The sequence below is a fragment of the Plectropomus leopardus genome, chromosome 11 (assembly GCF_008729295.1).
Source record: "Plectropomus leopardus isolate mb chromosome 11, YSFRI_Pleo_2.0, whole genome shotgun sequence".
Lineage (NCBI taxonomy): Eukaryota > Metazoa > Chordata > Actinopteri > Perciformes > Serranidae > Plectropomus > Plectropomus leopardus.
This window is the reverse complement of record NC_056473.1, coordinates 9,553,554-9,576,489: the sequence shown is the minus strand read 5'-3', so window position 1 is coordinate 9,576,489 and position 22,936 is coordinate 9,553,554. Positions and strand designations below refer to the sequence as shown.

At 39.5% G+C, this 22,936-nt stretch overlaps 1 protein-coding gene across 9 annotated transcripts in view; it reads right to left on the bottom strand.

Annotated features, from left to right (window-relative positions):
- The window catches only part of LOC121949755 (neuronal cell adhesion molecule-like), a 52,758-nt gene that overhangs the window by 838 nt on the left and 28,984 nt on the right, over positions 1 to 22,936 (bottom strand). For 2 of the 9 annotated variants that reach the window (XM_042495513.1, XM_042495514.1), the window contains 20 exons: positions 22,512 to 22,682; positions 21,860 to 21,916; positions 19,796 to 19,907; positions 19,488 to 19,672; positions 19,156 to 19,290; positions 18,186 to 18,329; positions 17,974 to 18,085; positions 17,729 to 17,895; positions 16,513 to 16,660; positions 16,221 to 16,345; positions 14,967 to 15,068; positions 13,099 to 13,296; positions 12,125 to 12,195; positions 11,643 to 11,868; positions 11,382 to 11,497; positions 11,072 to 11,276; positions 10,088 to 10,210; positions 9,510 to 9,686; positions 4,090 to 4,221; positions 2,991 to 3,069 (listed from right to left, as the gene is read on the bottom strand). In XM_042495513.1, the coding sequence (XP_042351447.1) occupies positions 2,991 to 3,069; positions 4,090 to 4,221; positions 9,510 to 9,686; positions 10,088 to 10,210; positions 11,072 to 11,276; positions 11,382 to 11,497; positions 11,643 to 11,868; positions 12,125 to 12,195; positions 13,099 to 13,296; positions 14,967 to 15,068; positions 16,221 to 16,345; positions 16,513 to 16,660; positions 17,729 to 17,895; positions 17,974 to 18,085; positions 18,186 to 18,329; positions 19,156 to 19,290; positions 19,488 to 19,672; positions 19,796 to 19,907; positions 21,860 to 21,916; positions 22,512 to 22,682 (2,785 nt within the window). Of the gene's footprint in view, positions 1 to 2,990; positions 3,070 to 4,089; positions 4,222 to 4,829; positions 4,992 to 6,966; positions 7,084 to 7,321; positions 7,382 to 7,856; positions 7,893 to 9,509; positions 9,687 to 10,087; positions 10,211 to 11,071; positions 11,277 to 11,381; positions 11,498 to 11,642; positions 11,869 to 12,124; positions 12,196 to 13,098; positions 13,297 to 14,966; positions 15,069 to 15,874; positions 15,905 to 16,220; positions 16,346 to 16,512; positions 16,661 to 17,728; positions 17,896 to 17,973; positions 18,086 to 18,185; positions 18,330 to 19,155; positions 19,291 to 19,487; positions 19,673 to 19,795; positions 19,908 to 21,859; positions 21,917 to 22,511; positions 22,683 to 22,936 lie in introns of all 9 variants that reach the window. The other 7 variants (XM_042495507.1, XM_042495508.1, XM_042495510.1 and 4 more) reach the window with 7 other exon arrangements.

Sequence of the window (22,936 nt, the reverse complement as noted above, 5' to 3'; positions counted from 1 at the left end):
CATAATGTTTGGTGGGTCATGGCAAAAATTTTTTTTCCCAAATTTGAAAAGTTGACTTCATTTAAGTCTGTACTTTTTAAAAATGTAAACTCAGATCATCAATATGCAACAGTGAGCATTCCTGCCCACTTGCACGAGACACAAATTTGAATTGAGCTTGCTCCATGTCTAAAAAACAGCAGCAATGAATGATTAGTTGGTTTCCATCAGGCAACAGGGGAATACAGCTCAAGCAATCACACCCTGTTCAAATTCCCCCTGAAACCAAATATGAAGTGGTAAATGTATTGTTTGACAAAAGCATTCCCCCCTCGAGATAGGTTGTGATGAAAAACAGAAAAATCCAAGGCAATGATGTGAATAAAAACTTGGAAAGCGTGGTTTCAGCCAAACATCCCCCGAAGCAAGCATGATAATAATCACAAATTGGCAAAATGCATGAAAAATCTGCAAAGAAAGTTTTCTTTGGATATCAAGATAGTCGACAGCATTCCACATACACTAGTTGAACATTGATGAGATAAGATCACAAAGCCATCATAATGCTGAGATGTTTTTAAATTTAGAATAGATGATAATCGCTAAAGCATAATTAGGGATAAAACTAGCACACAGCAAAGCCATAGATTTAAAAGACAATGCACTGCACATGATGAAGGCTTTATGATTGAATATTAAACTTGATGACAGCCGTGAAAGAACCTGGGATGCTTATACAGCAAGCATTTTTCTCCACAGTGACTTGACTATCTGCTGAGCCCCCCAAACCATCACCCTTACCTTTCCTGAGACCTACACCTGCGATCAGACGAGGAGATCCAGCTGAGATCCCACACAACACAACAGTCACTCCTAGGGATGATTACACTCTAACAGGCACATTTGCCGCATACAGTCTGAACTTACAGTATGCTCCCCTGAAGTCAAACAACGACAGCTCAGGTGAGTGAAGTTCTGCCTTTATTGACATACTGTGAGGTTCCAGCTGAGCTTAATAAAACAGCATGGATAGAAAGTTACTCTCACAAAGGCACTAACATACTTGTACACTTTGCCTTGTGATTTATTGTCTACTGTGTTCTTTGAGTTGATGTCCATTGGTGAGATTCCCCTGCAGTGTAAATAGGTCTCTCTACATGACTTTCAAAGGATTAGTTTGGTGAGAAACTTCATTTTTCTTATTGTCAACAAATTCTATAACAAGACCAAAACAAACACTGAGTAAAGGGCAGGAACAATATGGCGGCTGGATGGTAACAAATGTTCTCGTATTACAGTTAAACGGTGAGCTGAAACATGATTCTGAAAACATTTCAAGCGAGAAATATGCAGCGCAGTAACAGAATCTTGATTCACATTTGATCAGTGCTGCTTAGTTTTATTGGATCTGTCTGGTCTCATTTTTTTCAGTCTCCTGTTTTTCAGTACAGGAAACAGTATGGCACCCACTTCCTGTTCACAAACTTCCTTATTATATGTTTTTGAAGACGTTTCAGCTCAGAAATAGGCAATAAAGTAACTGAATTTCGGTTCATATTTGATCAGCACTGCCTAGTTTTACAGTTTGAGAAAGAGAGGAAGAGAAAGAGAGAGGGGCAGGTCACTCTCTTGATCCACTCCTGTGCTCTTTGTGTCTGTGATGGTCGGGTGGAAGGTGAGCAGGGAAATCTGGGTGCTGGCAAGAGGGAGGGTAGTTTTAGTCCACTTTCACATACTGCCCACATTGTTATGATACAAAGCTGGTTTAAAATCAGCAAAGTATCCCTTCAAGTTTTCAGTAGGAATATAGGCTCACACTAGAGAGCCGAAAGAGAGGTCAAAAAGTATAGAGAGACAGACCTACACATTGTTGGTTTTGGTCTATATAAATAATGTGTTAACAACAATAAAATGTAGACTATCACCAGCCTCATCCTTAAATAATTATTACTATTGAAGAATGGCTACTGGCCTGATGTAAACAGCATTAACCAGCTCGCGTACACTCAGTGATGATTCCTTCCCTCAAACATGCTGATGATTTCATAGAAGATCCATATGCATCTATATACTGTATATCTATATATGAACAATAATTCCATTCAACACATTGCCTAGAGGAAATTTTCATATATGAGATCTTCACACCATGCATGTCACATATCATATACGTATATATATCTCGATATGTATTTATCACAGCATAAAATCCATAGAACAGATTTATGTATACTTAATACAAAAAGGAATATAAAATATAAAAGCAAGACCATCTTATAAATCGACTTATAAAAAACAATTCAAAAATGCTAGCTATACAGAAGTAAAGTGCTTCATTATTCTGTATTTTGCGTGCGATTGGAGAAGCAGCCTAGAATGAGGATGCTAACAAGCATAGCTGGATAACTGCTGTAAGTTTGCAGGACTGATCAATTCATTCATTTCAGTACTATCAGGGTTGTGTATGTAAGTAGCAATACACTAGGCAAAGTGTTAATACTATATATACTGTACACAGGATGTATATGAGTAGCTTATTAGTTGGAATGGGATTCGATGCTTTGGGTCAGTTAAGGATGTGTAGCAAATGACTCTAGCTTATATATGTTTTTTTTTTTTTTCCTGACAGTCTTATAGTTTTAAAACACCCAAACAACTAAATCCCTTGAACCTGAAGAATCCTGCTTCTCAAATGACACCACAATGTCATATTGAGCACACACGCAACAGAGTCTGACACAAGTAGCATCCAGGACGTCCCAGAACCAAGAAAAAAAAATCTTGTGCTTCGCGGTGGTAGAAGTTCAAATGAGGGGCACTTCTTCTTCTTGTTTTGAATTTCTGTTATTGGTGATCCTGGGTCAGTTATTGGTCAGCTGTAAGGTTTGAGAAGAGGGAGGGAGTGCAGAGCTCCAGCCCAGCCAGAGAGAGCAGATCTGGGCAGAAAGCAGGGACGGGGCAGGGTAAAATGGGGCTCTGGGGGCCCCAGAGGCCGGAGCACTTTCTCTCACCTGTATTCCCCAAAAGTACAGTCATCGTCTTTCATGGGCTGGAACTCAGGGTCTGTGTGTGCATCCTCCTTTTCTTTGACTAGTGAGAGAGGAGGAGGCAATTTAGAAAAGTACATATAATAAGAGACAATCATAAGGGTGTATTGTAATATTGTACATGTTTTTTTTTGTTGTTGTTCTCATGTTCTTAGTAGCAATCATCACTCAAACTGAATGTTACTAAAAGCTATAGTCCAGTATTGCTGCCACCATGAAAAAAAATATTCTCTTAGTTTTGTGTTTTAACAAGATCCTTCCCATGATATAACAAGTTATTATCTGCCAGGTGTAAGCCTGGCAGGGATCATAGGTTAGGTTAGGTTAGGTTAGGTTATGTGTGTGTGTGTGTATCACTCTGTTCACTGCTAATCTTGCAAACTACTGTAACAATTAGCCTAATATTTTGTATGCACATTTATGACTGTATGCTCAAGGATCTCTAATGTTTGTATTGATTTATAATCGTTGAGCCTGTTTTATTGACTGTTTTATACCATTATTCACTGCTGACTCCTTGCTCCTCATCATACAGTCTGTTGCAAACCGTATTATGGTCTTTGACATCAGTAGAAAAGTTTGATCTTGTTTTGAACCGCTGAATCTGAAAATTAATGTCATGAGCAATATACCACCCCTCAATTTTTGTGAATTTGGTAATTTTTCCTAGATTTCTGCTTTTACCAATTAAGTGTGTAGGCCACAAGCTTAAATTGCTTACATTTAATTTTCTTTTATTTTTGGCCTATTTTAAATGTTTGTTGATGTTATTTCCTATTTTGTTGTGTTGTGGCCAACAGACAAAGTTACTACCCTTAAAAGTTATGAATGAATCAAACAATCAAATGGATCACATGGACCAAAGATTTGTGGCTGTACAGCAAGATGTTTGGAGATCTGTTATCATGATATTACGAGCAAAAACTGTTTTGTCTTAATATGTTTTCATTGCAAAAACAAACCAATATTCTAATAAAATATTTTTAATCTCCTATTAAACATAACTGATTGGTGGCAAACAGAGCACCAAAGTGTAGGTCTATGTGCCAGTGGTTCCACTCACCAGGGTACTTCCCTCCCTTATTCCTCTGGATGAAGCAGATAATGAGGAGGATCAGGATGAGCAAAGCGATGGCACACATGAGGCCAATGAACCATCCCTGAGTGGCGATGTCCACCTGTCTGCTCGTCACAGCTGGAGGAGAGGAAGACTCAACATTTATGACCGAACAATCTTTTCCCAGTGGGAAGGGACACATTTATTCATGATCATATGCTGTGTAACAAGTCATTCTCTTCATATCAACTTGTTAAAGATTTCAGTTCATGAGTGGGTCATGATTGTTTATTGTTACCGAAAAAGACGGCTTTCGTGTTAGATGAGTTAGAAACCTCCTAGATTAGGCTCTAATGGTGATTTGGACACATTATTGAAACCGCATTAGTACAAAATGTCGTCAATCAATATGTCTCTCACAAGTGCACACACAGACAGTCACATACACACAGATTACACATGAACTGAACACGCAGGTTTATTGTTGGTGATATTAGATTGGAGATTAAACCGCTAACTAATCAAACTTCTATTTGAGAATTACCAAATCTACAGAGCTTTAATTACACTGAAATTCAACCACACAATCATGCATCACTAGAGTACATGCCTGACCACGACACATCCGTTAAACCCATGCTTGACTGGATTTTAATTACACAACGACACAAGCTACTACACATCCTACACACGACACAGTGCAAGGCCAGACCACGGTGGAGGCGATCACCCAAGAGCTGCCTCACCTGGGACCGACACCAATAGCTCCTCAGAGCGATGGAGCGGCTGGTCGTGGTGGCCTTTGGCCACCAAACGCACCCTATAGGAGAGGCCCCCCTTTAAGCCCTTCAGCATAACGTTCTGAGAGCCGTTCACAAGCTCTTTCTGCCACTCCTCTTCACCTTCACCTGCAGGAGGGACGTTCATCAAGAGAGGTACGTTTGAGGGAGCAAAACACAACTTCAAATGGGCCATGGAGAAAATGACATTATGGGATGTAATTACTTGAAAAAAAAATCTGTCTAGATTAGATTTAAATTGTCTGTATTCATCAGATGATGCAGTTCTAAAAATAGTTAAGTCTACAAATGATTTATTGCCCCAAAAGTTGAACACACTGAAACTTAAAGGGTAACTTTGGTATTTTTCAACCTGGACCATAATTTTGCTATGAAAATGTGTCAAAATGACTAATGGGAAGAACAATTTTTGATACTGGTCATTCTGGTCGAGAGAGAGCTGCAGCTGACAGCTGCAAAACAGGCTGCAATGTAACCGCTCAGGGCATGTTCACACTGTGAACTTGTGTCCACAAAAAGTGCTTGTTTTTGGTACTGATTGGCTCAGATTATTATCTAAGTGTCTGAAAAAGTTATGAAAGGGATCCCTGCAGAGATAAACCTTTATCTTTAACCAAAAACAGCCAGGAAACCGCTTTTGCCAAACCCACCAGACTCAATTTAATAAACGTTATTTTTGACAGCACAAAACACCCTTAATTTGTGGTTGACAGGAACAAAATACTAACAACTCACAAAAAACATCTTGGCATCCTTTTAATGTTCCAAAAACCACCAACTCTCATTTGGTTGAAATAAACCTCAATTCATCTAGTTAGATGTGAAAATATGCTGGCTCTATGCAAACTAAAATTACTGTTCATTTAAAAGAAGTCTGGTGTGTTTGGCAATAGCAAATTCTGGACTGTTACTTGTTAAATAAAAATGATCTTACTCTTTAATAAAAAGGTTTGTGCTTTATGGATCCTTTCCATAATGTCATGGAAACTTTGAATAAAATCTGTAGCCTGTTGGTGGCAAAAACAAGCACTTTTAATGGATGTGCATTGATGCTACGTAATTGCAAAGAGTGGTTACATTGCAGCCTGTTTTGCCATGGCTGGCTGCAGCCCTCTCACTCAATACTGGACCAGTTTCAAAAAATGCTGCAAGGCACTTACACACAAAATCATGGAAAAACAGTCTCCTGATTGAAAAATACTTAAAAACTTTAAGAGGGCATATTTCACCAACAACACGTGCAGCATGCTGCAAAAACACAAAAAACAACCAAATACATATATTGTTTTGTAGGAAATTTCCCTTGTTCTGTGCAACTTGCAGTGTTTTAGAATATGATTGTGCTTCCTGTATTTAGTTGTCCTCTCTGTATTTATTTCTATTTTTTTTTTCACTTTACAGCATTTTTAGCCATGGTAGCTAGCTGCATGGCTCATGGATTGCAAAGTCAATCTGTTGCTGCGCGAGTGTTGTAACATTGGTGAAGATCTTTTCTTCATGTGCTTTTGTTGAGTCTATTTGCATGTGTTTTCTTAAGCTTCAGTGTATCAACCTCTGAGGGCCAAAATTAATTAGGTATGAGCTAAATATAAAATGTGTTTGACCGATGATTACAAGACCATCTCTTTTTTTTGATAATGACATTTTTCTAAATTACTGGGAATCTATGATTATGATATTTCCTAATTGAATCCATTAAACAGTAGGTGTGAGAGAGCCATACTACAACATCACAGTGTTTTTCATCCTCACTGCAGGTGGATAAAAACAATGGAGAATGCTTCAGTCGAAATCAATTGGCATAACAAGAGTGTTTGTGCTCCTTTTTATGATGTTTGTCTACGTAAGTTCCAACGAGATTGTCACGGGAGATGCACGCAACTCTAGTCAATAACGGGAGTGGGTAATTAGAGATCCAATCATAGACAGCCTTGTTTATCACATCTGGGTCCACGTTGGCAGAAGCCAGCATGAACGTGACTGCCAATATTTCTATTCACCTGCACAAGCCAATAATGAAGTAGGAGTCTCTTGCCACCTATGTGTGAAACTGACAGGAATAAAGGTGTGTTGCTTTGCTTACTGTTCACTATGTATTCTACATAAACGTTTTTCTCCGGGCCCCAGTACTCCCAACTGATCAGGGTCCCCTCCTCTCCAACCGAGGAGCTAACGTTTCCAAAAGGACTCACAGGCCGCGCTGAGCACACAAGAGAAAAGACAACCATCAAGATTGCTTTTTTGGTCAAAGGACAATCCAATATCTGGCAATCAATTGCTTTGATTTAATTATAGTCCCATTAAATGCTCTAAGCATCATCCAGTCTAGCCATACACAATGGCAAATTCAAATCTATACCAACAAACGATAGAAACAGAAAGCTCATCATGTAACTAATCAGACATGTAGTTTACTAAGATCACAGTATTATCAGTACCCTGGTCGGGCCGACGGCGTGGAGGAGACCGTGCAATGGGATGAGGGGTTTGCGTGTTTCCTGTGAACAACATGGAGAGGGGTAAAGACCGCACCACACACACCAGACACAGTGGCGCAAACACTTTCCACATGCAGACACATCACAGACACTGAAGTCAGTACACACAGTGCACACAGTTCATTGGCATGCTGAGCAACCGCTCGCCATGCAGCAGGAAGCGTCACTAGCAGCCACCGTGGAAGAAGTTAGGAGGGGTCAAAGTCGCCAAAGGCACAGAGAAGAGAAGAAAAAAAAAAAACAGCTGAGCGCTTTGAAAAGTCTTTATCACATGACATTAAAAAGGCACATGTCACAAAGCATCTTTATCTTTGTGGCTTTGAACTTTCCTCAGCTTTGAACTCAGCAAAGCATTTTGGCGGGCTGCAGGATTTGATAGCGACAAGGCGAAATTGCTCAGTGATGAGGAGTGCATGCTTGTGGTGGCTTTCGAAGCTATCTGTAAAACATGCACGAGTCTTGATATGACTGGTACCTGTGTCCACATCTACGTCAAGCTGTGATATTAGAGCTTGAGAGAAAGAGGACACGGAGAAATAACAGGACAGGGGTCATTATGAGATGACCCCCACCCCCCCACCCCTCCATCTGTGCCACTGTATGTAACAGTTACAGTAAGACACTCATGTGGGTCATGCTGAGTAATGTATGAGATGATCGTTCTGTGGGTTTTATAACAACATGGGTCTCCTTGTGTAACAACACAACTGGATCATACGCATGTTCCATTAGAAATGGATGAGGAGCTTTTATAGATCATGCTAAAAATAAAAGATAATGCTCTGGAAAAATGCTCATCATACTGTAAAAAAAACAACTTAACAACAGGGCTACAGCTAACAATTATTTTCATTATAAATTAGTGTCTTGAGAATTTTCCCAGATAATTGATTAATTTTTTAGTGCATAAAATGCCATACAATTATGGAACCCCTAATGTCCCTAAAGGGAACATTTTAATTTATTTTTGTAATTTTGTGCGAACAAGTGAATAGCCTTGGGGGAAAAACATATTTATCTTGTGTGCACAAGATTAAAAAAAAAATCCCCTTTTTGGAATTAAAGGGCTAGATAGAAAAAAGTAAGTAAATGTAATTCATAATTTCCAAAAGTTTAAGATGACTTGTCTTGTCCAACTTAAAGTCAAAATCAGCAAAGTATTTCATTTTAAAAAGACACAAAGAGATAAAACCAGTTAATTTTTACATTTGAGAAGCTGGAACCAAATAATGTTTGGGTTTTTTTGCATTTTTTGCAAATCACCTCGAGAATCAATCAACAGAAATTTTGAAAATTGATTGTCAGCTAACTGTTAAATCAACTAATTGTTTCTGCCCAATGTTACAGAAAACACACAAAAACAGAACACCATGCTTCACAATACACAGCATTTATGCATTTGGATGAATGTTTTTCAATGCAACAACCTCTAATTTTAGGAAGACACGCAGGTGCAGCAAGGTACAACCAGAGTGAGCTTCAATGGGAGTCCATCCAAACTTAAAACATGTCAACAAGGTCATAAGTTTTGTTTCAGTATTGGGGGGGCAAACATGAAACAGGGAGTTTTGGCCTCCTCTGCCAGAACATTTTGAGTGTCAAACTCAGACTTATTGCCTTTTCTGCGTAAACCCATGATGTTAACTGCTTTAACTTTGTAAAGGCAAAAGTCCTCTGATACTTTTATGTTTTTATCATAGGGGACAAAGATCTACGCTGATGCACATTGCACTACTCCTCTCCAGAGCACCATATTTTATTCCTCTAATGTTTTTGACTGTCTTGCCTTCATCAGAACGATGATTCTTTATACAGTCCATCAATGTACTATAGATCACTTATAGATCAGACAAAAACTAAGTATTACAAAATAACATTGCAATCATGTTTTAAAAATACATGCCTCCTGATGATGGCTAGATAGTCTAAAACCTGCAGTATGGTGTACTGGAGAGCTGTGTGAGGTGTTTTAATTTTGCATGGACTTCATACGTGTCATCTGTAGATGTAATGGCATGTGTGGATCCTCTTACCTGAGTTATTGAAATAATTCATATCAATTAGCTTTCCCATTAAAGAAACATGAGCACTATTAAGGTCATTTAGTTGTCTGTATTTGCTGACTTACCTTCATCCATGATGGTGACAGCTTCCTGAGAAATGGCCGGGCCTGCTCCCCTGACTGTTTTCGCATTCAAATAAAACTTGTAGCGAGTGCTGTACTTGAGGTTGAGCAAAGTGACTGAGGTCTCATTGGCAGGCAGGGCCAGCTCCTCCACTGGGCCCAGCTCATTGGAGTTATTGACTACAGGAGCGGAGGATGGGTGACAAGAATAACGGGATGGAGATGGAAGTTGGGAAGTAGTAAGGTAAGTTGAACAGAGGTATGATGAGGAGGACGGGGTCATAGATGGGGTTGGAGTGTCAATGGTGACAAAGGCGGAAATAAAAACGTTTGGTGGTACAGAGGTGTAGGGTTCAGGAACAGAGGGCGAAGTGACAAAAGTTGATTTGTTAATTTGTGTTGTATTTTAGGCAAAATAACTTGAAATTATTTTAGACTTTTTTTTAACTTCTTTCTGTTTTATAATCTCTGAACAGGATGACACTACGTGACATGAAAAAAGAGGACATACAAAACTACAAACTACGTGAAGAAGGGTGATATTCACTAGGGCAAAGATATAAAATATCAGTTTTCGTCACCTGGTTGATATTTGAGGGTGTAGCCGGTGATGCGTCCATTTCGGTCATGAGGAGGATTCCATTCAAGGGTTAAAGAGTCCAGGTTGAGGTTGGTGACTACCAGGGATGTTGGAGCACCTGGCACTGTAGACAACACATAAATTATAAAATATTATACAGATATGTCAAAGTAGAGCTAAAGAGGGTTAAAAATATCTTAAAGGAATGATTAAAGCAAAAAAAAAAAAAGGCTAAATCATGACTTTTCAGGGATTTCACAGTTTGATGATGTTTGACCTTCACTGTGCAGAATTATGCTTCTACACAGTTGAGGTGACAATTTCTATATTAATCTGTTATTTGCTCAACTTAACTGTGCATTTAATGGAACAGTTCACCCCCAAAACCAAAATACATATTTTTCCTCTAACCTGTAATGTTACTTATCAGTCTAGATTGTTTTGGAGTGAGCTGCCCAGAGTCTGAGATATTGGTCATAGAGATGTCTGTCCTCACTCCAATATAACAGAACTAAATTAAAAACTCAGCAGCAATGTCTCTTTCTAGAAATCATGACCAGCTTACTGAAAATAATCCATTGCTGTTAAGTGTAGAAATGTATTTTTGGGTGCTTTGAGCTCCACAAGCCGAGTGCCATTTACTTCCATTATATTGGAGAGAAGGCTGACATCTCTACGGCCGATATCTCCAACACTCTGCAACTCACACCAAAACAATCTACACTGATTTCATGATGTTGCAATTAGTTTGGAAGCCAACATAATCCTGATGTGTTCACTTGAAAGCTCCGTTGCACATACACAGATTATATTTTTTCCAGTGAAGTACAAGACATTTTGTGTCCAGTAGTTAAAGCAGAACTAACTAGAATATTCATAAACACTGGATTTTTTAATGAGAGAGAAGCAGAAGATGTGTATATAAAGATTTTTTTAGCTAGGTAAGAAAATTTGAGAAGAAAAAAGAAAGTATTCTTTTTCCTACCTCCTTCAGGTGTCTCAAACTGCTGGGTGGGGCTGGGGGGACCCTCTCCCTTGCCATTATAAACCCTGACATTGAATGAGTAGAGACTGAAGGAGTGCAGACCAGGCAGCATGCCGTGGGTGTGATTCCCACTGAAGGTCAGGATCTGCTTCTCCACATGGTGGGGGTTGTGTTTGTGGAGGCTGCGCTCTCGCCAGTAGTAAACCTAGGAGACATGTTTAGCAGACAGTAATTGTTAAGTGTGTGTGTGTGTGTATGTGTGTTGTAAGTGGTGTATATGTTAGACTCCATGGGGTCTTTTGCATTGCACCTTATATCCTTTGAGATGTCCTCGTATTAATCTAGAGGGCACAGGATCCCAGTGTACCTCAGCCAGGGTGCTGTTCAGCAGCACAGCCTGCACATTTTCTGGAGCTGCTACTGGCACTGCATGACAGGCAAGGAACATTACAACAAGTAAATACAACAGGAAACATACTGGGTGAATGTTCTAGGTTACACAGCCGAATGCATCGCCCAGACTCTTGTAAGCAGTACATTTTTTAAGGGACTAAAAAGTTATCTAACTCACAGTCCTCTCCTGAGAAGCCGTGGGCAATAGCAGGCTCAGGTCCAACTCCAATGTCATTTATAGCTTGAACTTTTAGCTCATATGGAACAAATGTGGGCGTTCCAGACACAACAAACTTGGAGTTGTTAGCCACAGTCACTGAGGTCCAAACACTGTCCACTGCCTTCTGCCTCCACATCACTTTATAGTGAAGCCCTGGACCGTTGGACTGGAGGCCTGTCAGTGGCTGCAGAGGAAAAAGTTTGAAATGCGTCTTATTTTTCAATACTTTTCTTTTTCAGACAAAATACTGAAATACCACTATGATAATATTTCCTTTGGTAAATGCCAACAAAGAGAGAAGAGCAAAAAAAAGCTCATAAAATCAGGCAATTACAAATCTGTGCTTCACAGTGCAATGACACTTTTATGTTTCATGGTGCTCCCAAAACACCAGTTAATGCTTTAGGTTTAAAACAGATAGTTTTCTTCAACTGTATTACCTTCCATGAGATTACAAGATTATCATGTTCGGTTCCAAATCCCTGTACACCTGTTGGGTTCTCGTCTGGAGCTAAAAACAACAACAACAACAACAACAAAGACAATAAGAAACATTGTCTCAACAAAAAAAACTTTCACTGAGGCTCAGTGCAACGTACTGTTTTTTTTTTTTTTCAACAAACGCTGATGCATATCTTATTTCGCAGGGACCCATAAGGCTTTTCCTAATTTTCTGTCATATATATGATGTTGCAGTGTCAGATGTTCATTTTAAATGTGTCCAATGTTTCAAATAGTGACATAAATGTATGTAAAAGTAATCCTGTAAGCAAAAACCTCAGGCTTTGGACCATTCTGAATCATTATGGAAGTTTTTTATATAGTCATCTGGCACACTACTGCATGTGTTTACATTAAGTGGCCTACACTGCTACATGTAGCTACGTGCTAATGGCTGGGAAACAAGTAATCTTGCTGATGTTAAATTCTCTCCAATAACATGTCCAGTTGTGTTTAGAAGCTTGTTATTGGGGATTTTTTCACAAACTGGAAACTGCATCTATTTTCCATCACAGTCATTATCCAGCTGCAATGATAATGCAGAGATGTAGAGATTTCCAAGACCCGGATATGCTGACCAAACAGAGCAGACTAGGTTTAGTCAGCAGTGCGGGTTAAAGAGAGCACAGACAGTTTTAGGACAATAAAGTGTTTTTTCAAACATTAAACCATGTAAAAACGTTCTAACAGAAACCTTAAATACAAGTGCAAACCTGAAAATGGTCATAATAGGTCACCTTTAATATGTTTACTCATCAGACAGTTATGATTTCCAAGATAAAATGATTTGTATTTAGAAGACATCAACAGATTAGTTGATAATTTATCTACTACTAAAATATGACAGCATTAAAAGTACATAATGAGATTTCACACGGCCAACAGAAACTCCATGAGGCGGTCGAGTCTTTACCTGCAGGTTCTGTCTTGAACATTCTGGAGGGGAAGCTGGGGCGGCTGAAACCCATGGCGTTGTGAGCCAAAACTCTGAAGGTGTAGTGCATGTAGGGTGACAGTTTGAGGTGAGCTGTCGTCTTGGTTCCAGGGACCTCGGTGAGATTATGCCAGTGCCCTCGATGGTGCAGTGAGTCTTCATACTGGATCTGAAATTCTGTGTTAAGAAAAAAAAAAAAAAAAAAAAAGACTTACACACAGCCTGACGGAATTATGGGAATGAATGCCCTCCAGTTATTTTTGGATACTGTAACTCAAAAAGCAAAAAAGGTTTACTAAAATATGTCTCAAAATAATACTTCTGGCAGGCTTCGAGGAAATTATGAACTAAGTCATAAGAGGAAGATTATACTGCAGTAGTGGCATTTTAATGGATGATTTGGTAGTTTTTAATGCAGTTAAAACCCGTTTCTTGCTGATCTTAGCTGTTGTCCTTTGTCACTGCAGAAACTACAAACCCACTACAGCCTCCTCTCCTATGCCGATGACAGACAGATTTGGGAATTCTTCCACTGACTTTTGCAGACTTTATTATCAGTTGATTGTAATAATAGAGCCTCAGGATTTGTAGATCATTCTGATTTTGTTCACATATCCAGCTGAATGCTAAAAATGTTATTAATCAAATGTGCACTCTAGGGATTTAGTTTTGCACGACCATAAAGTTGGGAGTCATCAGAGACAGATTCTTTAAAAAAATGTCAAAATCAAAGCAGCAGAGGCTGAGGTATTCCAACTTTTCATCCCAAAAATGGGTCAAGATCCAAAAACACTGACTCCTACAATCCTACTAATGCAATTCAGAAGCATCATTAATCAGATTGTCCATGCCTCCTACATGCAAACTTTTTTAGTCAACACACCACAACTTTTTAATGCAGGTTTTCCATTAGTAGATTAGGGCGGACTGCAGAATATCATTCGCTCTGCTGAAGATATGATTGGTTAGTTGTCTTCTAAAAGCCATAAATTATTCAACACACACTTCCAAGACATTTGTGGACAACCAAACAGCTAGCACTTGCTAACTCCACTTGCTAGTTAGACATTCCCACAGCCAACTGTATATGCCAATCATGTGATCCTAGTGATGTATCAGTGACCACACACCGCAGCACTAGACTTTAAAATGCTTTTAAACAAATCAGTTTTGTGTAATGTTATAAACTTATTGCATTTTTTTATGAATGCATTTCAAACAATAGCCAATTTTTTCCCAAAAGTCTATTGATTTCAAATCATTTCCTGGCCTCAAAAAAGATCTTTCTAATTTCAGAACCTTTAATAGAAATGTTATGACCGTGGCAACCCTGCAATTAACCTTTTGAAACCTAGAGTGACATCACTTTTTTGTGTTGCTTTCAAATGCCCTCCAAAAGAATTTTAACCTTTGAAACCTGAGCAATTTGGTAAGATTTGATTAAAAAGAAAAAAAACGGAAAAAAGGTGAGCAACTAGGTAACAAGCTAGAGAAAAATGTTGAGGGAAAGAAGCTGGGGAAACACTATATTTGTATTTATCCTAATTACATATTTTAAATGATGTTAGAAAATTCTTACATTTTTTAAAGCACTTTTTCCAGGTCAATTATTTGAGTTTGATTTTATTTTTTAAATTTATTGCTAATGTTTTGGCCAACTCCTTTTTTGTCGCTCTCTGCCTTCTTTCCACGTTTTTGGAAAAAATTGCTCGGGTTTCAAAGGGTGAAAAAACTTGCATCTACCTACCGTTATAGCACATACAGTTTGGGAAAGGTGCATAGACAAATACATCTCTAACAGATACAGATACATACACCCTCATATACACACACACATTTAAACGTACTCTCAATAGGGCTGTTATGTTCATCCCCGGGGGTCCAAGTGAGCTGAACGCTCCTCTTTTTGTGGTCCGTCAGCTCCAGGTCAGTCGGAGGGTCGGGTCGCTCTGGGGGGAGAAACAGAACAGGCAGCGACATCAACACACATTTACGACTACAGAATATGAAGGATTCGTGCCACGAGAAGACAAAAACAAAAGGGGATATCTTCTTACAAAATGTGTTTCTGTGATACTTTAATCATAATAAATCCCAAGCATGTTAGTTTAACTAAGCACACCTTTCAGTTACTCCTCCATTTCTTTACATGTTCCATTAGATAATGCAATGCTCCTCATGATACACATGCAGACACTGCATCATGCATATGAAAACGCCTGATGCCAAACTGAAAAATCTTCTATAATCACTCTGCATGAAATGGAGTCTCGAGCTCACTAGAGAGGTTAAATTGATGCTCATGTTTTGGAATTGTAATGATAACGTGGAACGCATGCTTGGAATAAATGAGTGATGAGGAAATGGCGCATTTGAAAAGATCCCAAGTGGTGCAACGGGGGGATGTCAGCTTTACAAATTATCTTGCATTCAGGTGTGAGTGGAAATTGCTTCCCCTTGGTCTAAATTTTTGGTGCTTGGGAATCAGTGCATTCAAACGTTATGCACTTTTGCAAAAAAAATTGGAAAAACATACAAAGACTTAAGAAAAACACCATGAAGACAAAAAAAAATAAATGCTGGTAAATCAAAATGAAAATTAAAAAAAAAGCTCTGTGATTGCCAAAAGCAAATCATGGGGCCACAACATGCTTCATTTCACAAAGATGTCTAAAAAAAAAAAAAAACACTTTGCAAGCTCATGTCAGCATGTCAGCTGAGCACAGCCGGGCGCTCATGTGTGCTGCAGGTTTACCGTTTTCAACAGCTGGTGTTGGAGTGGCCTCTGCCAGGTAGGAGGGCAGGAGTAAAATAGGGAGTTTAGTGGTCAGTTAGCCATTAGAAAACAAAGAAGATTATCTGGCTCACTTAGAAGACAACAATGAAATATTCATGCTGCTGACACGATAGCTGACTAAATCTGCTCGGGCCCTCTTAAGTAAACTCTCAGGCAGTTAACCTTGAAGGGCTGAAAGGCAATCTGCTGTGTACGTTATTGGACAGATTCACTTTTCTGGGAAGACCTGAGATGGAGGGAGGTTAAACTTTAATAATTTGTGCGTTTGTTTTATGAGTCAGTGAAACTGAGCTTCTCAACATACCGACAACAGTGAGATCAGCGCTGGCTGAATCATGGTCCAGACTGGTGTTCATGATGCAAGTGTACACCCCCGCATCGTTCTCTGTCACATCAGTGATGGTGAGGCTGTCAGAGTCTACGATTAATCTGTAAACAAAGCGTTCGTACAGTTTAGCCCTGTAGCTGCTTTCATAATATTAAGCATCCAAACCAGAAACAGAACTGTGCAATTGAATTAAAGGTAATATTGCTCAATCCACTTAAGCTAATTAGAGAGTGTGTAAACAAAGGCTTAATGGTGAGACAGCTCTGACCTCTCGTCATCCGGCAGCTCTCCGTTGTCTTTGAGCCAGGTCATGGTGGGGATGAGTGAGGGGTCGTGTTTCACTTTACACTCAAATACCACAGACCGGCCCCTCTGGACCACTTTGTACTCTGGCTGCTTCAGGATTCGGGTTGGCTCTGATGAGTTTAAAAATCAAAGAATGAAAACAATAAGGCTTACCAGCGTGATCAAACATATACCATGTGTTTGGAATCGACTTAAGGCTAAAACTCTTATTTTCACTCACAATATTTTTTGATCAATTAATTAATGATTCATTTATAAAATCAGGGCCAGGGCTCAGCCTAAGCCTGGGGGATATTTTTTTCCCATTTTTAGCAGCGCAACATGTCACCGGAGGGGAACACAAACAGCGCCACAATATGCAACCAAGGGGTTGTATCTAACTAAAAGCAAAGTGCCTATAGCTAACTAAAAGCATTAGATTTCAGCATGTCAAAGAAATATTTTAGCACCTTATGTCTACCAGAGAGAAAAAAGCTACATTGACAAACTAAGTATTGTCAGTCTTTCTCAATATCCCTTCTCCATACCTTGCTTATCTTAGAGAAATGGTCCCACTAAATGGCCAGAAGTTAAAACCTTTAATATCTACAATATGTTTTATATACTTCAATACTTTAACAATACTTTTTCTATTCATGCATTCAGGAAAATAAGACGGATGCAGGATCATAGTGACCTTAACCTTTGACCAGCAAACTCAAATCAGATCATAATTGAGTCCAAGAGAACATTTGTGCCAAATTTGAATAAAATCCTTTAAGGCATTATTGAGAGATCTCATTGACAAGAATGGAACATACTGTATGGATGTACGGACGGACAACCTGAAGACATAATGCCTCCAGCCATAGCTATCTCCAGCGTCGCAGCATTAACACAGTTCACTGCTGTCATATATGCTCTTAATGCCGCAGCATGTCAGCACACATGACAGCTCATTCTGTGTCAATAAAATGTATCCAAAAAAAATCATTATTTATTTTCCTGTGTTTGATCATGAGTCTACTTTTGACTGTTTTGGGCCCCCATAATCTGTAGTGTTTGATATTTTTACTTCAAATACCAAAACTGTACTAGGATTTATGACAAACATCCTACTGTAATAGGACTATGTGAGTTTTCAGCTAGTTGTAATAGTAGTAATAATATGAGGATCTTCTGAGCAGAAACACTCTTACCTTTGACCTCCAGGTAGACGTGATTCTCATAGATGCCGAACTTGTTTATGGCCGCGCAGGTGTATTTGCCACTATTGTGTGCTTGAGCTACATGAATCTCTAACGTCCCATTGTCATGCAGGATGTAACCATCTCCATCCAGGGTGCTGGACCGACTGTCTTTGAACCTGAGACAGAAAGGCGGCCAGTTTGAGCTTTTGAAGACATACAAAACACTTTCCTCTGTTTAAAGCTGAATAACTCACCATGTAATTTTAGGCATGGGTGATCCAAAGGAAGCGCAGTCCATCAGGGCCGGGTGATTTTTGATGACCTGGTAGACTTTGTTGGCTTGTGTCAGCACTCTAGGCGGCTCCGCTGCAGTGAGGCAGCAGCAATTATTGCCATGTTATTACAGAAATCAATGTAAATGGAAAACAGCATTCTAATACAAATGGATCTTGAGTAATGAACTCACCGAGCACATTGACAAAAGCGTTGGACAGGAGGTAACCGTAGTCATTGGAGACATTACACTGGTAGACAGCGCTGGATCCAATCTGCACGCCTCTGAACATGATGGTGTCGTCCAACACTGTTCTGCTGAGATCCTTAAAGGAATCTGTTCATGGATGACAATAGTTACAGATGGACGTTACAGCTTTTCATTCTGAATCTTGAGAGGAAATTTCCTTCTTACTTCTAAAAAATACAGAACAAAAAGCCAATAAGCAAGGTGATATAAAATGTGCCACAAATTGCAAGAAATTAATAGAGCTAAATAATTATTATAAAGCTAGGGAAAAATATGTAAGAAAAGAAAAAGCTAAAGAAAAAAATATATTATTATCATAATTACATATTTAAAATTATGTTGAAAATTATTAGAATTTTGAACAGGGGAAAATAAAATATCTTTCTCAACTCCACCCAAAATAACTAATAATTTCAGCATCAAAAAAGTTTTTCTTTCTCTCTCTCTCTCTCTCTCTCTCTCTCTCTTTCTTTGTTTGCTGAATATTTGCAGGTCAACAGGATCCATGATGATTTTCACCTCCTTATATGGTTATTGTTTCCTCTTGGATGTGTTCTGCTACTAGTCTACCCTATTGCTACCTTTTATGAAGTCCCGAGCTCAAATATGTGCTGTTTTTAGCAGTGGGCTACATGCTTATAAATGTCCCAAACACAGCAAAATACGAAGAAAATAAGAAAATACAGACGGAGGGCAGTCTGCAGACACACTTCTAGTTGGTCATAAATGATTAAGAGGGAATTAATTTTTGAGTCTATGCGTTGTTCTTTGAGGAAAAAGTAGCATTGTATATCTTTAACCTCACACAAGAAAGAAAAAGAGACGCAGTACCCAGGTACTCAAATAATCCAATTAAAAAATGCTCATCACGTATGAAGAATTAGTTAGAGTTAAAGGAACAGGTTGCACTCACTCTCTATGGGGTTGCCATTCATAGTCCAGGTGACGGAGGGCTTGGGCGTGCCACTGGCCCTGCAGGTCAGCACACCGTCCTCCCCTGGAGCGAGGACAAGGTTCCTTGGGGGGCCACTGATCCAATATGGAGCAGCTGAAAATAGAACAGAGCGCCGCAGAGGGCTGCAGAATTAATCACTGAACACACTGCCCTGTTGGCATCTGTGCATAAATCAATTATGAGATGGAGGAAGAATGAAGAGACAGAAAGACGAATCGACTGTGTCGCCACATGGTGAACGGATGGCCTGATGGGAAACCGGGAGCTTCATCACTTCATCACAGACGCACCTTTGACCGTGACGTGGATGGTGTGGTGCACCGAGCCCAGCTGATTCCTGGCGGTGCAGCGGTAGTCTCCTGCGTCTGATTCGGACACGTCCACAATGCGCAGGGTTTTCTGGTAGTGCAGGAAAGATGTGCGCTTGGCTGGGAGATCGCTGCTCACTTTGGTCCAAGAGATTTCAGGAGTGGGCCTGAATTCAAAACAAAGAGGGAGGGAGGGAAGAGACAAAGACAGAGAGTGATGATGATGACACTTGAGCAGGTGGGCACTTGAGTCTTTCAGGGCTGAAGTAATGGCGGATTCTTTCACTTACAGTCCTTCGGCTATACACTCCATCTCCAGCACCTGTCCTCTCAACACCATCTTGGAGCTGGAGGGGCCAGATGGGATGAGGAAGGTTGGCCTCCTTTCATCCGTTGGCTCCTCTGTAGTTACACACACACACAGATTCACAAAGAAAACTGTGAAAAACTCTTCCGCATAAGAGTGAAGATCCAGGCCTGAACCGAGCCATTCACACTCACAATATTTTCCTCTCTGCAGTGTGTGGTAAAATGAAACCTCTTTTCTACAATGGGTCTGCAATGCACGGGCACTGAGCCACTTCATTACAGACCACAATGCTCATATTTTATGGCTGTATATAAATTTCACTGTCATGTTGTGTTTTATTGCACCTCTTTCTGTGGGTGTTTATAGCCAATTAATTGCCCTCTTGGACTGAAATGAAGCTAATATAGAATTAGAGACTTAAAGATTTGCCTGCTGGGTTTGCAAAAAGGTAATCTGCTAAACTAATAATTAAAAAAGAATCAGATTAAATGTTTATGATGATTGTGACAATGATGAATTAACACCCTGGCATGTGAGCAGTTTGTTTAGATACTGCTCACATGTTCAGGGTTAGAGAATGAGTGGAAATGACGGCAAAGACAAACCAAAAGATCTTTTCAGCAATGAGAGATGAAGTGAAATGAAAATGATTGGTGACAGAGAGATTACAGGTAAACAACTAGGTGCGCTATAAAATTAGGTGGGAGGCAGCAGGGAAAGAGGGATTTTGAAAATGATTGAAAAAGATTGAAGCTGGCTGTTTGACATAGGAAAGGCAAACAAAAAGGAGAATTTTCCACATAGGCCTATTGATACTATTCTATTATTATTAATTATTAATTTTTAAAAAAGAATTCACCTAGTAGATTTTCAGTGGTATTCCTTAAATAGTCAAATGTGAAAAGTCTAATTTCAGTAAAAGTATGTATGTAGTCCTATGAACCGAGTGACGTAATGAGGTTTCTGCACGATGTCGCTACATATTTCAATGAAACCATGTCCTACTGTGGATGCCACTGTAGTTCGATTTCAATCGTCACATAATAATGAAAACAAACAACAAACGACTAAGTTGGCCATATACCAGCAACTCCTGTGTGTTGTGAGGTAAAATTACTGTTTCTGATGATGGAGTTTGGTGGCTTTGAAGAGAGCACAGATAACGGCTTCAGTTCCCAGGTCAGAAAAAGGGCTGTCTGACACCAAAATAAAGCAGTGAAATAATCTTAATAAAGCGTATACAGTCAGTAATGTTGTTTTCTTTTTTAATAATCCTTTTTTAAGCAGGCTTAAATATGTGTTGCTGCTGCTCCTGTTTTTTTTTTATATTGTTGCAGATGTCCATCTGTATGTTCAGCTTGCATTAGATAATGTTGCTGACAGTTGTTCTTTCTCTGTATTGTCCCATGTTAAAAACAACTGTTAAAACATGCTTTGGCAATACTGTTTGATTATGGTCTTGCCAATAAAGCCGTCTTGAACTGAATTGAATTTTACTTCACATAACAAAAGGAGTTAAAAATTGCATTCCATTTTAAAAATGTGTAAAATAACGCAAATGGACTCTCCCTTAAATGTGTAAATTTTATTTTTTTTTTATTGTTTATCAGCAACTAGATTACATGTTTACTATGTTTAAATTATAACCAAATTCATTTAAAAAAAAAAAAGAAAAAGATTTCTAAAGCTAAACACTGTGCAGATGTTACATGGACATTGGAATCATCATGCAGTGCTGGTTTTAGCAATTCATAAGAGAAGGTGAAAAGTTACCAAAAGGGTTTTGATTGGATAGAGCAGGAATGGCAGAGGGACACAGAGTTTACCTCTTGGATTTCGGGGTTAATGGGTAACAGCTACAGTTTAGAGCTCGGTGTTGGGGGTGAACACTAGAGGGTGCCAGATCTACCCCTAAATGAAGCAGTGAGGCAGCAGAAAGCTTTGGGTTGTCGGGGTTGAGGGGTTAGTGTTAGTGGGTAAATGCTAGAGTTTGGAGCTCTAGGTTGAGGGGGGGAGGTAAACACTAGAGGGTGCCAAAACTCACCACTAAATAAATCAGTGTCATTGTAAAAAGCTGCCATTGTGTCATTGATTGCATCCACTGTAACACAACAGAAAAATCAAACACGCCACAAGTTGAAATCATCAGGCACATGGGAGAAAAAAAAACAACAACTTAACATGGGAGTGTTCAGAATATAAACAAAACTTTAAAATGACTCAAAAGTCAGCGATGAGGAATGACAGTCAGAAGAATCTTGTGGGATCAGCGTGTCGCCACATCAACGACAAAATGTTACGCTGAATGAGAGCAGTCTTTGTTGCTGGTGGAGAGCGCGTATACAGAAACGTCTCACAGAAGTAATAAAATGAACGCCTGCCTGGCAGATAGTGCTGGGAGCCATGAGAGCTCTGACAATATGTCTTTTCAGTGGGATGACGACCACTGGCGTCTCCGAGGATGGGATCAGAGATAGGAAATGCTGTTTTCCTCCTACGCAGTCATGCTAGTACTGTTCATACTGTGAATGAACTGCTGCTCGTGCGGACACATTGCACACAAAGTCGCACTCTAGTCATCTCTGTCGTAGAAGCTCATTTGACCTCCTTTATCTTACGTACACACACACACACACACACACACACACACACACACACACGCACACACACACACACACACACACACCGAGACTTACGGTTGAGGACCTTGACAGTGATGGGTTGTTTCTGCTGGATGGTTTGTGTGTATGGGAAGCGGGCGTAGCAGATGTAGTCATTCCTGGAATCCTCTCGGAGTACATTAGAGAAGTAAAGGTCTCCGTTCAGGGACTGGGACACCCTGCTGCTCTGAGGGAGCCTCTGGAAGTCTGAAATTTACAGCAGATTTAATATTTTGAAACACACAGCAATGTCAACACATGCTTTCGTAGTTAAAGGTAAAAATTTGGATAAGATTATTGGTGTTGTCTTTAAGTATGTTTTGGAGACATAGATATAAACAAGTCACCATTACACAGCGTTACAGTGGTGCCTCCTTCCAAAATGTGCATGTTTGAATGCTGGCTGTCTCGAGAAGTGTACATTTTTCTACTTTTACCTTTACTTTCTACTGGGGCTATCA